The 16,546-nt window shown below is 33.0% G+C and overlaps 2 protein-coding genes and 1 long non-coding RNA gene across 7 annotated transcripts; 1 reads left to right on the top strand and 2 right to left on the bottom strand.

Annotated features, from left to right (window-relative positions):
• The first annotated feature begins 2,125 nt into the window (after positions 1-2,125).
• LOC111463854 lies at positions 2,126-3,625 on the top strand. Its single transcript, XR_002713937.1, has 5 exons — positions 2,126-2,197; positions 2,471-2,652; positions 2,820-2,871; positions 2,991-3,044; positions 3,327-3,625. It is a non-coding gene; the product is annotated as an uncharacterized LOC111463854 (long non-coding RNA).
• Positions 3,626-5,822: 2,197 nt separating this feature from the next.
• Positions 5,823-12,329, bottom strand: LOC111463144. Of its 3 annotated transcripts, XR_002713829.1 has the most exons (14): positions 12,191-12,329; positions 12,010-12,097; positions 11,551-11,650; positions 11,364-11,437; positions 11,190-11,261; positions 10,778-10,855; positions 9,939-10,063; positions 9,594-9,666; positions 9,128-9,189; positions 8,670-9,050; positions 8,404-8,500; positions 7,084-7,279; positions 6,428-6,519; positions 5,823-6,100 (listed from the first exon to the last, which is right to left on the bottom strand). XR_002713829.1 is itself a non-coding variant. In XM_023106982.1 (13 exons), the coding sequence occupies exons 1-12, from the start codon at positions 12,268-12,270 to the stop codon at positions 7,091-7,093; spliced, it is 1,419 nt and encodes a 472-aa protein (XP_022962750.1). In that variant the 5' UTR covers positions 12,271-12,329; the 3' UTR covers positions 6,148-6,519; positions 7,084-7,090. The 3 variants fall into 3 exon arrangements, 2 of the variants coding, with proteins under 2 accessions (XP_022962750.1, XP_022962763.1); XM_023106982.1 differs by lacking the exon at positions 5,823-6,100 and having other exon boundaries at positions 6,148-6,519; XM_023106995.1 differs by lacking the exons at positions 5,823-6,100; positions 6,428-6,519; positions 7,084-7,279 and having other exon boundaries at positions 8,481-8,565.
• On the bottom strand, positions 12,301-16,546 carry LOC111463161 (uncharacterized protein At4g37920-like). 3 transcript variants are annotated; one of them, XM_023107015.1, is made up of 7 exons: positions 16,280-16,546; positions 15,402-15,799; positions 14,948-15,119; positions 14,387-14,631; positions 13,869-14,056; positions 13,340-13,500; positions 12,301-12,415 (listed from the first exon to the last, which is right to left on the bottom strand). In XM_023107015.1, exons 1-6 carry the CDS (start codon positions 16,443-16,445, stop codon positions 13,341-13,343), a joined length of 1,329 nt encoding a protein of 442 aa, XP_022962783.1. In that variant the 5' UTR covers positions 16,446-16,546; the 3' UTR covers positions 12,301-12,415; position 13,340. The 3 variants fall into 3 exon arrangements, with proteins under 3 accessions (XP_022962783.1, XP_022962791.1, XP_022962774.1); XM_023107023.1 differs by lacking the exon at positions 12,301-12,415 and adding an exon at positions 15,971-16,089 and having other exon boundaries at positions 13,262-13,500; positions 16,280-16,294; XM_023107006.1 differs by lacking the exon at positions 12,301-12,415 and having other exon boundaries at positions 13,262-13,500.

Here is a 16,546-nt window from a genome sequence, read left to right as displayed (position 1 = left end):
AAATTTTGCTTTCAAAATAGTCTCATCAGTATTTTATCTATAATAATAATATTTGAACGTATTTAATTTTATTCCAATTAAATTATATTTAAACTGATTGAGCATTTAATTGGTAAAATAGAGACGGTGAAGTAAATAAATGAGTTAGTGAAAAGGGAAAAAAAAGGGGAGAAAGAAAGAAAAGAAAGGAAGCAAGCTTCTTTTGCTTTTTATTTTCTTTTTGCGATATTTATCATTTTCTTAGATCAATTAATAAATAATAATGCTTACAATGCAATGTCCAACACACTATCTCCTCTATGAAACACTTTCGATTTTATTATTAAATAGCTTAATAACTAACTCGCTTTAATCTCTCTCTCTCTTGCCTCTTTTTTTATTTGCATTTACATTTACGCCTTTTTTATATATATAGGAAAAAAACTAACGTGTACGGCTTGCCTTTTAAGCTACGCGTAATCTTTTAAAAATACACAATAATTTTTTCTACTATTTGGATTTTTTATGGGATAAGAAAAATGCTCATTAAATATTGACAAAAATTTAATTTATGCGGACTGAATCTTTATAATATACAGTGTGACACGTTAAGGGATTAAATTATTAGTTTGGAGAGCATAGGAGGGAAAAGTGTATTATATTCTTTACTATATATATTGGTGTTATAAACACTTGCATTATTAAACCAAGAAAACCCTACAGAATCTATCCCTCTCTCTCTCCTAATTTACGAACAGAATCTTTTCATATCCTTCATTGAATATAGAATATGGCACAGCTGACCCTGAATTTCACAAAATATCCTCACTTGATTAAATAATTATTAAATTCTTTGGGTCCCCTTTTTTAATTCAATTTTATTTTTTGGTTTTTCCACGTGAAATTAATCAATTAATTTATACAAAAATAATACCCATCCGAATAAAAACCTACATTATTTAGATTCTCAATGTCTATTAAATTTATATTCTAAAACTGTTAATATAATTCTTTTACTCGTGGTAGATTTTTTTTTTACTTATTTGAGAATAATTACTTATGAATAATTTACCTATAACTGAGAAAAAAAAATAATAAATTAGTGTGAATTAATTAATAATTAGAGACAGACAAAGAATTTAATCATTTATGGAGTTATAATGGGATGTTCTGCTTCCTTAATTCTATACTTTTGTTGTTGGTTCTCTTAAATTCCTGTATTAATAATAAAATAATTTATGCAATCATCCGTAATAAAGATAGAGGGTGCATTAATTAATTAATTGATTGATTAATAGTCAAAGGGAATGTTAAAATGCAATCTATTCTTGGAATGTAGTATTTGGTGGTGCAAGACAAGGAAACACTCTCAACCGTTGTAATTGCTTTCTCTCTCTTTTTTTTTTCCTTTTTAAAAAAAAAATTATTTCTTCCTATTTTCTGTTGTCTCCACGTGGTCTCTATGAAGTGATTTTTTTTTCTTCAAAAAAATAAAACCCATTTAGATTCTTAACTAAGGAAGAGCCTAATAATTGAGTAACCTAGAGGCATATGTTTTGTGTTTTTTATTTTTATTATTTCTTTTTATAATTAAAATAAACCAAAATAATCTGAGAAAAAAAAACGTTAATAGTTAATTTTAAATTATTAATATATATACACACTTTTGGAGTCTTTAAATACTTTTATTTTTTATTTTTAAAATAATTTCGGAGAAAAAGAGGAGTTCAATTGGTACACGATAAGCTAATAAATCCAAGGAATAAATATTTTAATTGAAGATATAATGCTTTTGTTAATTGAGATATTATAGTAATTGATATAAATGCATAAACTTGTAATACCATGTTATGTGCAAAGCATGTGGTATATTTTTAATATTTTTAATTATTATTTTTAAATAAAAACATTTGTTTTTGGATGTACAAGCACATCAATCACTTCCAACGACTATGGGCTACGCTCCATTACTTGAAACGAAAATATGGGCCTTCTCCGGCCCAAATGTTTGGAGTTCCTATTGGGCTTCGCTTGAATCTCAAGGCCCACTCGTTTCTTACAGTGGGCCGTCTCAGCTTCTATCATAGTCTAGAACTTGTGCTATAAACGCCGCACAGCTTTAAAAACAAAGCTCCTCCAGGGAAGCCTCATTTTCTTTCACTTTCCCGCTATTTTATCGCTCGTTTTCTTTCGCTGAGATTTTGCTGCTGCACTTCAGGTATGGAAGAGATGATTCTAGGTTCTTTCTATGTTCTTCTTCTTGTTTTTCCTTTTTCTGTTTCTTAGTAATTAGTTTTTCAGACGTGGATGAGATCAATGATGATTTTGATCTTGTTTGAGTGTTCGTTTTCTTCTTGTTTCTATGTTTCCTCTCTTTGCAGAATGAGTTTTACTTTCTCGACTGTTTTATTTTACGATCTCATGGTTGCTTCGACTGGATTGCGAACGGATCTTACGGTGTGGGTTGTTTTCGTGTTCTCTTTGTTTGCAGGTTCTTCAGCCGTACAACAATGGAAACCGAAACTTCTTGCTTTCATCAGCGCTTGCCGCTAACGTGCGCCGGAGGCATTTTAGCCTCGCTGCTTTGCCTTATGACCATGGCCGAGTTGCTTGCTTAATCTCATGTGAAGCTACCGCTCTTTGTTCTTTCAACTTCGTTGACAATCGTGTTTGGTACAGTGATTCTGTTTCCATAAATTTTCTTCTAATTCTGTTATGATTTTTATTTCTTTTTGCTTTCAAAATGTTAGAAACCTAAAACGACATGTCGTGATTATTTTAATTATTATAATGCAAATGATTAGAAACTGAAATCATATCTCGTCTTCTTTAAACTCTAGTTTCTTCGACCGTCAGTTCATGAAAGATGAGATGAGATTCAACATTCACCAGGTTTTTTGTCATCAAATATTTAGATTATTTTTTTCTTTTCTTAAATGCTTTTGCAAACGTTTTTCTTTTCTCCATCTTCCTTTTCATCCTTTTACACTTTCCCGCTCGTTTTCTTTCAGCCCTTCCTCAGAACTTCTCGCCCCGATCGCTGAGCTTTTGCTGCTGCACTTCAGGTATGGAAGAGATGATTCTAGGTTCTCTCTATGTTATTCTTCTTGTTCTTCTTTTTTCTGTGTCTTACTAGTTAGGTTGTCGGATCTGGAAGAAGAGGTGAATGATGATTCTAGGTTTTCGATTTTTCCTGAGTGTTCGTTTCCTTCTTGTTTCTTTGTTTTTCTCTTTGGAGAATGAGTTTTACGAGCTTGACCGTTTACTTTTTCGATCTCATGGTTGCTTCGACTTGATTGCGAACAGATCGAACTGTGTAGGTTATTTTCGTGTCTCTTTGTATGCAGGTTCTTCGGAACGTTCAAAATGGAAACCGAAGCTTCTTCTGTTCATCAGCGCTCGTTGCATTTCAGGTAGCAATCGCTGGTAAAGTGTAGTAAGTTTTATTTATTAAACAAACATGTCTACTTAATCAAATTAAAATATGAAGTATTTTCAACTAAGTTATTAAGTTCTATATATATATAGTATTGTATTGTATGGTTATTTTATCATTTAATTTTGATATATATATATATATATATATATATATAGTATTGTTATTTTGTCGTTTAATGACGTATAAAGATGGGTAGGTCTTGATTGATAAAATAAGTTAATCCGTAAAAGATTACATTGATTTTTTAAATTAATAAAATTGATAAGTATCACAAACATTAGAATATCTCTAACCTGCTTGGAGAAAGAAAATTGCTGTCTTTTTTTTTCTCTATCTATAATTTGTGACTCAACACCATCCCTTTGCCAATCGAATCGCATATAGGCATAATGCGCCGTTTCTGGAGTTTTATTTGTTTCTTAATTAATTTTTGTCCTTTTTAATTTTTATTTTTTTTTATCAAGAATTCAAAATTGGAATTCGAATTTTGCCCTTGTTTTTTTTTTCCTTCAATTTTTTTTTCCATACTTTTCACTTTTATTGATTTTGTCTTCCCTCTCATATACTCTTTTAGTAGATCATACGATATTCCAGTATATTTTGTCATATACTCTTTTAGTAGATCATACGATATTCCAGCATATTTTGTCATATACTCTTTTAGTAGATCATACTTTTAATAATGAAGATATTCCAGCATATTTTGTCATATACTCTTTTAGTAGATCATACTTTTAATAATGAAGATATTCCAGCATATTTTGTCTTTCATTCCTTTACTATTTTAGTAGATCATACTTTTATGTATATAGCTGGTTTAAAATTTTTGAGTCAAGTGTAAATTGTTTGCTTATCTAGTTTAATTATCAAGAGTAAATTTAAATTATTTAATGTAAAATTAGGTAATTTAAATTATTAAGATTAAATTTAAATTATTTTATGTAAAATTAGTATGAGATAGGTTAAATGATTAGGAGTAGGTTTAAATTATTTCATACAAAATTAGGTGAGCCAATTTCCATAGTTCTAATTTATGATGGTTGAATTCCACCTGTAGAATTAAATTTCAGAGGATAGTTTTAAGTAACTTTAGCATCAAAAGGAGTTGTAGTAGCTTCAGTCTTGGCCAACCAAGTAAGTGGTACTTAACGCTAGCATCAAGTTGTAGTAGCTTCAGCCTAGACCAACCAAGTGGCTTTACTATCGGTATGGTTAGAAATTGATGTATGATGACATGTGTCACACCAGCCTCAAAGAGTTTTAGTAGCTTCGACTTAGGCCAATCAAGTTTCGGTATGGTTACAAATTGATGTTGCATGATGACATGTGCCCCATGATTATGAAATGTTTAGGAAATGATGTGAATATGATATGATATAACTGATATGTTTATGAAATGATATGACTATGATATGTTTATGAAAATGATATGACTATATGTTTATGAAATGATGTAATTATGAAATGTCCATGAAGTGATATGACTATGATATGTTTATGAAAATGATATGACTGTGATATGTTTATAAAATGATATGACTGTGATATGTTTATGAAAATGATATGACTGTGATATGTTTATGAAAATGATATGACTGTGATATGTTTATGAAAATGATATGACTGTGATATGTTTATGAAAATGATATGACTGTGATATGTTTATGAAAAATGATATGACTGATATGTTTATGAAAATGATATGACTGTGATATGTTTATGAAAATGATATGACTGTGATATGTTTATGAAATGATGATTAAGAAGTGTTTAGGAAATGATGTGAATATGATATGATATAACTGATATGGTTATGATATGTTTATGAAATAATATGACTCTGATATGTTTATGAAAATGATACGACTATGATATGTTTATGAAATGATATAATTAATGATATGTTTATGAAAATGATATGGTTGTAATATGTTTATGAAATGATATGACTATGATATGTTTATAAAAATGATATGTTTATGAAATGATATAATTATAAAATGTCCATGAAATGATATGATTATGATATGTTTATGAAATAATATAATTATAAAATGTCCATGAAATGATATGACTATGATATGTTTATGAAAGGTTAGAATAATGATATGTTTGTGATATAATATATTAATGTTATAATGTGACGTGTTGATTATACGATATATATTATGGTGTAATACGTTTGACGATTTAATATATGTTGTGACGTGTTTTATGATATGATATATGCATGATATGATATGTCAAAAGATATGCTTGATATGACATAAGATCATGTATGATATGAATGATACAATATTCAACTCCAATACATGTCTCAAAGGCTATATTGTAAAATGACATGATATGAGGAGAACACTAGAGATTTTACATGATAATGAATGAAAATGTTGAGACCTCCTACATCGAAAAATATCATTTTTTACGATGATACAGATGCATACGTTACAAAGAAAGAAAAATGGTAAAACATGATATCACCAAAGGAGGAAGAAATGATGGCAATGATGACCACCGTGGTGGAAGTGAGAACAGTGGCGATGGTGGTGGTGATAAAGATAAGGATGATGGTGGGAGTGATAAGAAGGATGAAGATAATAAAGATTATAAGTAATCGTGGAAGAAGATGGAGAGGAAGACACCTTTGAAGGACTGGAAGAAGAATAAACCTCTGCCCTTCCACTACCAAAAAAGACAGAAGTAAAAGAGTGATCAAGAAAATATGCTAATTTATCGAATAGTTGTTATCAATTAGTGTTTGTGTTCAGTAAAATCTAGTTATTAAGTGGAGTGATGATTCAAACCAATAAAATCATGACAACATACGGGATGAGCAAATTTAAAGACCAATTACTACAGATATTTGAAAGACGCCCCCACAGCCCATCTCCTCCATGTGCACCCATTTTAAAAACAAATAAAAAAAAAAAAAGATCCGAAAATACTATTGGCTAGTATGATGGAATAATAAAAGTTATCCTAAACCTAAACATGTTGAGGGATGTACACCTTTTGGAAGTCTTCATATTTACAGGTCGAAAGCTGATTGTGTATTGAGTAGTTCCAAATCCCCTTCTATTTCTCATGCTATCTCCATATACCTGATGTGATACAAAATATTACATGGACCATAAAGAGTTAAAGAAATAATAAAACAAAGGGCTTAATGCTCCCAGCCTTGGACCTAATGCAAAAATACTATTCCTTTTCCCTGTCTTTCTGTTTCACTTTGTTTTCTTTGTTGCAAAAGTGTTGATATTTTGAGATTTATTGCAAGTACAATGACAAAAATTTAAATATTTAAAAGTATATAAACTAAAAAAATTGAATATTTGAAAGTATCTAAACTAAAATTAGGTCAGACTTAAAAGTACAAAAACCAAACTGGTATTTTGATCTCAAAAGTGCAACAGCAATCAACATCGTATTTTGTATCCACATTGAACTGCTAGGCTACTATAAGCAAGACAATTCATATGGGTATTTTTCAAATCATAATCCAAAAAATAGAAACAGCATTGGACTGAGAAATTTGGGGCATGCTCATAAGAAAAACAAACAGCTTGAGATGAGTTAAATTGGGTGTTTCTATGTAAATGAGTTGTAATAGCATCACTTACTGGTGGCAACTTTTAAAAATTAGAAAACAGTCTTAGTTTAGTTACCATTAAATTACTGTTTGGTGGCATCGGTGATCATTGCTCGAGTCCAATGCTCAATATTTTCAGATTGAGATGGTGGTGGAGGAAGCGTTGGATGCTCTATAAAGTCCCATTCCTCAATGGTGCAATCATTCTTTCCAGCATCAGAAAACTCGGTGGCATAAAGATAACTTGGAAGGTTACTCTCACAATTGGTTTTCTGCATTAAGACAAAAATTGAAATAACAAAACCAAGTCCTTCATGCAGATATGCAAAAAAAAAAATAAATAAATAAAATAGTAGAATCGCTTGTTAAATACGTGCAGCATAGATAGTCCCCAGAGAACGAAAAATAAAGGGAAAGCAAAACCACTTTTTCAATTTATCCAGGTAATCTTCCCACTTCTACTTTGTATTATCAACTTCTTTTTTATTTTTTCCAAAAAAGAAGTTATTAGAGGGAAAGCAAAACCGTTTCATTAAACACATGGAATTACAAAAACACTTTTAGTTGGAAGTCGAATAATAAATATAGAATAGCTAACGAAAGCATATGAAGAGAGGGAACTCCAAGATGAAGCCACCAAACCTTTACAGTCCCAAATGTCTTATCTTACCACGATCTCTTAGCACGTAAGTTTTTTCTGTTTCCCTCCAGATCATCTAAAGAAGGGTCCTATTCTGCCTATTCCTATCAAGCGAACCCATCACCATTCTTTCCTTGCTCAACTTTTCCTCCGTTCATTACTTTTCTTCCAACCTCCCCCAATCCCCTTGCATTGATTCAAACTAATGTATCAACAATGCTACAAAAGGAAAAAAAAAAAGAAAAAGAAATCGGAGTTGCACTTCACCTACACTAAGGGTGTAAAATTTTCCTTGGATCCTTTACACTTGTGCTTATCTAAGGGTGCAAACTTTTCCACCAAGTTTGTTCATTCTCTCTATTTTTTATTCATGGGTTTCGTTGATTTTGCATTTGGGAAAAGAATAAAGGAACAGAAATAAGAGTATGAATAACCAAGGATGACGAGACAGAGTAGATGTGGCAACAATATAGAAGAAATAACAATGAAGTCTTGGAGTACGGGATAATTTTGTTATGCAACTCCAGTTAATCTGAGAAAGCTTTATTACCCTTTAACATGATGGATCAATTATGATGGTAACTAACAAAATTCAAAGAAAAATCAAATGAGTCATCTAAAAAGTAGGGAGACAATAATGGTAGTTTTCCATTTATTTAAAATTCCATAAATTCTTTAATAATAGATGGGGAAAAACCCCAATAACTTATTGATGCAAGCAACACACTAAAACAACGTCAAGTTAAAAATTCATACCATTATTTGTGAATGTGCACTCTCGAACAGCATGGTGGATGAAATCGAATTAACAGTCCATGCAGACTTGTTCAGTTTCTGAACGTGCTTAGGGGGCCTTGAGTTTAGAAGATATAACCATGCGTATCAGTCAGGGTAAGCTGTGTGGCTAAAAATAATTATCTACATGACAACATTTTTCCATTTCTTGTTTAATAAACAGAACATGGTGAAGCAAGTTCAAATACCAGCAAGAACCTTAAAAGTGAAAAATGGGACGGAAATACCTGGAAGAAGCCATTTTGAGGGAAAAAACAGAACGCACTTCCTTGGATGAAGAAAGAGTAGCCAATAATTTAGCAAATGCTTCAAAAGTAGAAGCTTCAGAAGGAACATCTAAAGAGAGAGAGTTATAGCAGTATGAGGTGACACATGCTACACTTTTCTTGAGGAGGGCAATCCCCTTCTGCAAATTCTTGTGCGTTTCTATAGAATGTGGAGGAGCGGACGGATAACTGAAGCTACTACTTTCTAGTGAACTTAAATGTGATTTCCTCTCCGATTCCAAGGAAGCAACACCGAAGCTGCTAGAGCATTTATCAGACCATGAATTTTCCCCACTTGTTGAACTATAGGTTTGACGTGGTATAAAAAGTGGATACTCATTGCTGTAAAATTCATCACCTTCAATCAAAAAGTTAAGAAATAAGATTTGGTGATCAGGTTGCAAATTCAACCAACTCACCTTCGGGAAGATGGACGAGCTTTCCAATATGAATCCCTTTGCCATATGCGTGAACAAGAACCCTGCAATATTAAGCATGGGTGAATGAAAACAAAAGGAGATGTGTCCCAACTAACATACAAGAATGAAAACCAGAATATGATTAATTTAAATTTGAATGACATATAGATGAAACCATTTCTTCTCGTATAATGTAAATCTACTAAACCCGTCATAGCTCCAGACACAAAGAAGAGTTTTGTAGCCATAATTATCAGTTATCCTTACCCACAACTCCCATGTTCAATAAAACCATCATCAAAATTATCAATAGAAGTTTACCAACCTTAACCAACCCATGATTAAAAACACAAAGAAGTAGCAAAATAATTTCAGTGACTTTTGATAAGCCACAACTTTTTTTTTTTTTTTGGTCAAATATTTTGATAGAGCCATCATAGAGAGAAATCCAGCAAGATGGACGTACTGCAAAACCCGAGTGGTGAAGTGCAGGAGCAGCCAGATATTGAACGACAAGATTTAGAAGTTGCACCATGTATCTGCCAGTTAAGCCAAATAGACTTCAATTAGATGGAAAAAAACATTCAATTATAATTGAAGGCAGAAAGAAGCCCTTAACAGTTGAGTGTTAGGACTTCAGAAGATGAGACAGCAAACCCCAATAGTAAGAATATAAGGTAGCATAATTATATTAAAACCTGTGTGGCAACGTAGAGATAAAACCATAAATATGCACAAGTTAACCGTGTGGCAACATAGAGATAAAACCATAAATATGCACAAGTCAACCATCATACAGAGAAGAAGTTACCCCAAAGAAACTGAAAGCTCGTGTGGCTCAACAGAATGCGGATCCAGTCCTCTTGGTAAGCTCACATAACAGATTTGATCAAATTGCTCGCTTGGTCCCTCTTTGTTCTCTCCATGAACTAAAACCTATGATAATAGATTGAATGTAGACAAATTTGGGAGAACACCAAAGCATTCATCAGCAAACAAAAATTATTCTTGTCCTGATGAAAATATTTCTTAAATTAATGGACTGAGAAACTAAAAAAATGAATATTTTTTAGTTTGATCATGCATACTACTGCCCAAAATTTTTACCCCAATCTATTTTGTAATTTTATCAATAAATAGATGTCTCTGATAATTATAAGGTCTTAGGCCATGGCTTAAACTAACTAAACTTTTAGCTTTAAATATGTGGCAGAGGGCTAAAGGAGACCATTATTTCATATGCAAGCAGAATATTTCAATCCCTTGTTATGCAGAACTTAGGAATTGTAGTTTTTCCTATAAGAATCCTCTCAGATTCCTTCGAAATGAAGCACTGCACTAACTCAAGGAATGGTGTATTAACAGTTTCAACTCTCCATACTCATAATAGAGGAAAAGTTAAACTTCCTAAGGTGAAAAGAAAAGAAAAGAAAAGCAGAAAGATTCGAGTACGCAGACCTGATAATTTCTGAATAATTTCAAAAATATTTCTTTTGATATTGAAATAATATATTAAAATATTTGGATAATTAGGTGTCTTTCGTACAACATGTGATCGAGTTACAGAAAAAAGATGGTTCATTAGGAACCAACAGCAGTAGGTAGCATGTAATAAGCACTCAGAAATTGTACTTGCTGATAAGAGCGTACCCGACGTTGTGGAAACAATTTGCACATTTGTTTTACAACCAAGGATTGTTTGTGAAGGCGTTCAGAGGTAATTGCCATCTGTCTCCATAAAACACTTTTGCATTACGCATTAAGTCATGTGCAAAAGAGGTCCAACTAAAGAATGAAAAGTACTTGGACAACATTGATCTCCAGTATAAAAGCATGGTTGAATGTGAAAAAAAACATAACACCGTGTTATGTACCAAGTATAGTTTCACAAGGTCATTTGTCATGTAGGCCTACATTTATATACGTTCAAACATGCATTTTTTTTTTTTTTTAACCTAAACATGTACACAAGTATATTATGCAAATATATATGAAAAGAATCGGCCATCAAAAAACAGGCTGAAAAAGAAGGTCCATATAAAAAAGGGAATATAGGTTATACATGTCCCAGATTCTTGGTGCTAATAAGGTCGGGATAGGCTTTCTCCAGTTGTTCAACTCGTTGTTTTTCCAACTGCAACAGAAATTCCAGAAAGAACCATGCTTATGGAATACTTAAATCGAAGGGAGAAAGGAAATACAACTAGTGTGAACTGAAAATAACTAAACGGAGTACCACAGAACGAGCTGATTCAAGCATCGTATATTTCAATTTGAGATCATAGGACGTCAACTCAATCTCTGTCTTTCCTGTGTTCATAAAATAATTTATTGGATTTGATAAGCACTTGCTCATTACATAATTTGGCAAACATCTGAGTGACTACGTTGCTTTTAAAAAGTTCTTATGGAAGTTCAGAAACCTTGCTCGAGTTTCTCTCTACTGCGCCGGAGTTTCTCCCTTAACCTAGTAAGTTTCTCATTCCGAGTAACTCTCCAATTTAATTGATCGTCTGCCTTCCCCTGAGAACAATAGTTCATATTCAATTTCTCGACAAAAGCAATTTGCTCCACAAGTACATTGTATAGATAAATAATACTATTCACTACAACAGCACAGAACCAGCAATAATCGAACAACATGAAGCCGAAGTAAATTCAAATCATCAAATGCTTTGTAAAATAGGTGAAATAACAAAATAATTATTCGGTAAACAAAGGCATCGGTAATCTCGTCATCAGTTTACAGCAATCGCAACTTCACCAAGGTGCTTTCGTCGGTTATTTGGCACATCAGTTTCCGAAAACAAATTTACGATAGTTGAACCTCAAACAAGAAGAAAATCAAAGAGAGCGACAAACAAGCAAGAACGGCATCAAACCTTTGCCACAAGTACGTCGCTCAACCTCGAATACAACAAATCGCGCCGAGCTTTCAATAATTTTAACGCAGAGTTGTAGTCATTCAACCTGCCGAAAAATCGAAACCGAAAAGATGAATACAACAAACGTCTCTTCTAGTCAAGCAGGGAGTTTAACTACAATCTCAAAGAACGTCCATACCTGTGATTGACGCAAACGGCGCAAATGGAAGCTTGACTAGAATTCTCACAGATAGCGCAATTGCAGAATTTCCGATTCATCGTCGATCAGTTGAAATCATGCTATTGAATCGGACGATGATCCTCCAGGTTTGGGAACGATAATTTCAAATTTGAAAGGAGAAGTCAAGCCAGAAGGAGGGAAGCTCAAACCGCGGGAGATGATCGTCTGGAAACTCGAATGTCGCTTCGAATAGATAAATAATGGGTTAGATTAGAGGTTTCCCCGCGGGTTTCCTTTTTTTTTTTTTTTTAATATTATTTTTTATGTTCTATTTCAACGAAATAATATTTTCACCAATTTAATTATGCCAGGAGGTTAGCAAGATTATCTATTTAATTATTACATATATATATTTTTTAATCCTAACTTTATCGTAATTGTGTCGTGCAAGCTTTTAATTGACGAGATTGTCCATCAAAATATTAAGTAATAAATATAATCTTACAAGTTCAAAGAAACGCCCATATAATTTGATCTAAATAATTTCAGTTGCCATTTTAATTATTTTTACAAAATATCACAATTAATTTTGATGAATATTTAAGAAAAACAGAGTTAAGCCTTCGGATCCACATTTATTTTAAATCCTAATATATTAATAAAATATTAAAGGAATTGAATCTTTTGAGTAACAATCACGAGATCATTTTTTTTTTTTAATTATATAGATTAAGATGTCAAAGATTTAAAAAAAAAAACAAACAGATACCAAAGGTTTTATATATAATTTTGGAAATTATAAGAGATAAGCCCAAAGAAAAGAAATGGTCGATAGAATTTAATTGCGAATCTTTTACTCTTTGCTCAATTATAATTGGTTCTTGATATAATAGTCAATATAGCAACATTAATTCATAAAAACTCGATCCCAATATGTTTCAATTAGATCTTTAATTTCACTTATTTTAGTTTAGTTCTATATAAAATCAACGTCAATCCATCATTAAAAATTATAAGTTTAATCTCTTAAATTTTTTAATTTTTTAAAATTCACAAATTTATTACAAAATTTAAGGTTATAAGTTTTCATTACACAAAAAATTTAAGATCAATAAAATAATTTTTAAAAATTTCAAAATTTGCAGAATCTAATAGACATAAATTTACCTCACATAAAATTTTTCTCAACGAGATGTTTCAATTCCTCAAGTTTTACGATGACCTGTGAGTTCATAAGGTCTCTGGCTTCCTTTATGAGGGTGCCTTCCCGGCTGAAATGATAAGCATCCAACACTGTCTTCATCCACGCGTGAAGCTTCTCTGGAGTCCTAAAAGTGTTTTAAGAAAAAAAAAAACGATGGCAGGGAGTGTTAAATCACTGATAATAAATTTAAACTATATTTAGCACTTTTGTCACGTTCAAAATCAAATGGTTGGAACGCCTCCGTAGCCAACGAACTCAATGAATTACTTACAAACAAATCGTTTTCACTAAAATCACTGTTTTAATAGATAAGAAACTTTGAGTATAATAGATAAGAAACTTTGAGTATAATAGATAAGAAAATAGCACTGTAAGGGTTGGAACATGGAAGCTTTGAACCCCCTAATCTGCTATCATATTGGGTTTACGCTCATAGATTATGGCATGCTAAATATTTCAATATATTCTTAACAATGAGGTGAGAAAGCATACGTGTATAAGCAGTCTACATCTTGTCCTTGAAGTTCTTCGCCAGGGGTAAATGCATCCTTCAGGGCACTTAGCTTCTCCTCAGGATCCTCGATTGTAAGAAGATGCTTCAGAATCCTGATTTCTGTTGGCACTAATCTTTGAAGGTTACCGCTTGCAGTCACGTACAAGTGGTATAGTATGTCTTTCACCTGCGCCAATAAAAGTAACACCAACACTTTCACCATCGAAAAGTAAATATGAAACAACAGGACATCGATTAAACGTGCCCTCATTTGCTAAATGCTCATACGACTCAATATAGAAACTAATGAAATCATGGGACCAAATTGGTATTTTTCTCTCTTCGGTATCTTAAGCTATCGTAGTTTCGTTCAAACAGAAACCACTATTTGAAAGCGTTAGTTTCAGTAATTACAAACTTCGCACAGTCATTGGAATTTCTAAAATGGTCGGAAAATAAGACCATGAAACCACATTTTTGTATCAAAGGCAAACAGCAAGGGTAGCAAATGCATTACCTCGTCTTTCATCATGTTCGATTCCTTTGCAGCAGACCAAGCTTTTGTAATCATCAATACTAATGCAGAATCAAGCTGGTTTTTCTCCGCCAGACTGTCTATCTTTCTGCAAGCGGCATCTAAATTTGGAGAATTGATGATATCCTGGAATTTCAACTCTGCGGCATCTAGTGCTTCAATGTTTTCAGTTGCGGCATCATATGCTTGTACAGCAGCCAGGCAGGAGTTCCCAAGCTTCGCCAGAGCTTATCAATTGAAATATAAGCGAAAAAAATATCACTTCAAGCATATCAATACCATATATTATAGAAAAAAAGAACACATTTTGCAAACGAAAGAAGACGACATTCAAAAACTTAAAAATAAAGAGAAGATTCCAATTTTTGTAGGGAGACGAACTAATTATAAATGTATAAAAACCTTAAACAATCAAGCTACGCTTAGGTTGCGGATCATTCCCTGAATTAGGCTTCCCCCAACCACTTAGGCAGCTATTTATTCACTACTATCAACAAGAAAAGTTCACAAGTATTTTGCAGACTAAAAAGTATGCAGTAATACCATCTTGCTCAGTTGGATCATCATAATAAGATTCAGTCACTGTGTGAAGATGAACAAAGAATTCTTTTGTAAAATCTTTACGACGCCTCGAAATAATTTCACCAAGTTCTGATGGTGCTGCTCCTCTGAGCACCTCAAGAAATTCGTTGTGTCTCTGCACATCTTCATCAATCTGTGAAAATTTTTAAAGGGGAAAAAAAACATGATAAACAACTCACATATTGCAACTATGTGATCATAAAATAATCAAGTACGAAACACTTCATTTTGATTGTTCCCCGAGGAACACACCTTGTGGCTCTACACCAATAGAACTGATGATTGACCTTGTTGGCATACGAAATGTTAGCTTACACTCGTCTTATTTGCGGATTTTTTTTTTTTTTTTAAATATCAAAACAAGGTCATTTAAACAAGAGTTTTTTTACCCTTTTTCTAAGATCCCAAGACTGACCTCTTTCAGCTTTCTTCCTAGCCGGAGTAGCTTATGCTGCATCCCAGGATCATCCTCGGAGGCAGCTCGATCTTGGCACCTTCTAAAGAAATGGGGTCGGATACTGTCCCATTCCTTGCTGAAAGCAATTAACCGTCTCCAATCTGTTGGAGTTGGCTTGTCGACCAGAAAGACGTCAATAAGCTTGTCACACACTTTGGTCATTTTATGCTGATCCAAGCATTCCACGCCATCTTTTGCATTTGGAACATTTCCCACTGGCCCATTGCGAGTTGGAGTTGAATTCGAAGAATCAATGGTTTCTGAACTGCATTCACTAGGTACTGCACTCTCTCCTCTGACAACGGCAGAACAGGATGATTTCATCAGTCTAACTCGAGAAACCAATGAGCGGAACTCTGGTATTCAACAAAATTATTAATATTTCACTCTATGTTGATAAAAAAAAACGTTGTTACAATTTAAACTAGCAAGATATAAATTATTAATACTTCACCCGATCATATTTTCTAATACAAGATAAACTAGCAAAGTAACAAATTTCTACAATTCAAAACAATTCATACTGCCTTCGCATTCACTTTGTGACTGCCAAGTCAATATGAAGCTTGATAAGATGTTGGGACACGAACTATCAGGAATCAATAATTTGAAACAATAGATATTCGACATCAAGACCAATGCACAGCTATACACGCACAAGACAGACAAAACAAAATTTAAGGCCAAATTTCCAAATCCAATTTTGTGCTCGAGAAAATCTGATGACAATTTTCTAAGTCGTGAATAATTCAACAATATAATGAACAAAGATAGCAATCTCATGGTCTTATCTTCGCAACTCGTCGGAAACTTTAACAAAGTTCAGAGTTCGTTACCTATAGTGTTAGAACCCATAGAAAAATTTCGAGCTGGAATTCTTGAAAGCGAGGACGAAGAAGGAGAGCAGGCGACGGCAGCGGAGGCGTCTCCATGAGCAGGAATTCTATCTCTGATAGGGAAAGAGAATGATGTGTGGAGAAATGCGCAATGGAGCTCCATCATCGAATGTGGAAGCAGAAGCTAGAACTGAACCAAACACACACGACACACCTTCGCTTCCTCTCTGGCCCCGCATGGGATTTTCTTAGGGTTTAAAAGGCCAA

This window comes from Cucurbita moschata, unplaced genomic scaffold (genome assembly GCF_002738365.1).
Source record: "Cucurbita moschata cultivar Rifu unplaced genomic scaffold, Cmos_1.0 Cmo_Scf00002, whole genome shotgun sequence".
In the NCBI taxonomy this organism is placed as follows: domain Eukaryota; kingdom Viridiplantae; phylum Streptophyta; class Magnoliopsida; order Cucurbitales; family Cucurbitaceae; genus Cucurbita; species Cucurbita moschata.
Note: the sequence above shows the minus strand (reverse complement) of the source record. Positions and strands in the feature narration are given on the sequence as shown.

What these genes read in the sequence shown, in the direction of transcription:
- LOC111463144 (XM_023106982.1), bottom strand. Translation starts at nt 12,270, where the DNA reads ATGAATCGGAAATTCTGCAATTGCGCTATCTGTGAGAATTCTAGTCAA. An exon ending in TAGAGAGAAACTCGAGCAAG is followed by an intron (nt 11,438 to 11,550) that starts GTTTCTGAACTT and finishes TTATGAACACAG; the next exon opens with GAAAGACAGAGATTGAGTTG. An exon ending in GTGCACATTCACAAATAATG is followed by an intron (nt 7,280 to 8,403) that starts GTATGAATTTTT and finishes GTCTTAATGCAG; the next exon opens with AAAACCAATTGTGAGAGTAA.
- LOC111463161 (XM_023107015.1), bottom strand. Translation starts at nt 16,445, where the DNA reads ATGATGGAGCTCCATTGCGCATTTCTCCACACATCATTCTCTTTCCCT. An exon ending in TAGGAAGAAAGCTGAAAGAG is followed by an intron (nt 15,120 to 15,401) that starts GTCAGTCTTGGG and finishes AAATTTTCACAG; the next exon opens with ATTGATGAAGATGTGCAGAG. An exon ending in CGAACATGATGAAAGACGAG is followed by an intron (nt 14,057 to 14,386) that starts GTAATGCATTTG and finishes TTATTGGCGCAG; the next exon opens with GTGAAAGACATACTATACCA.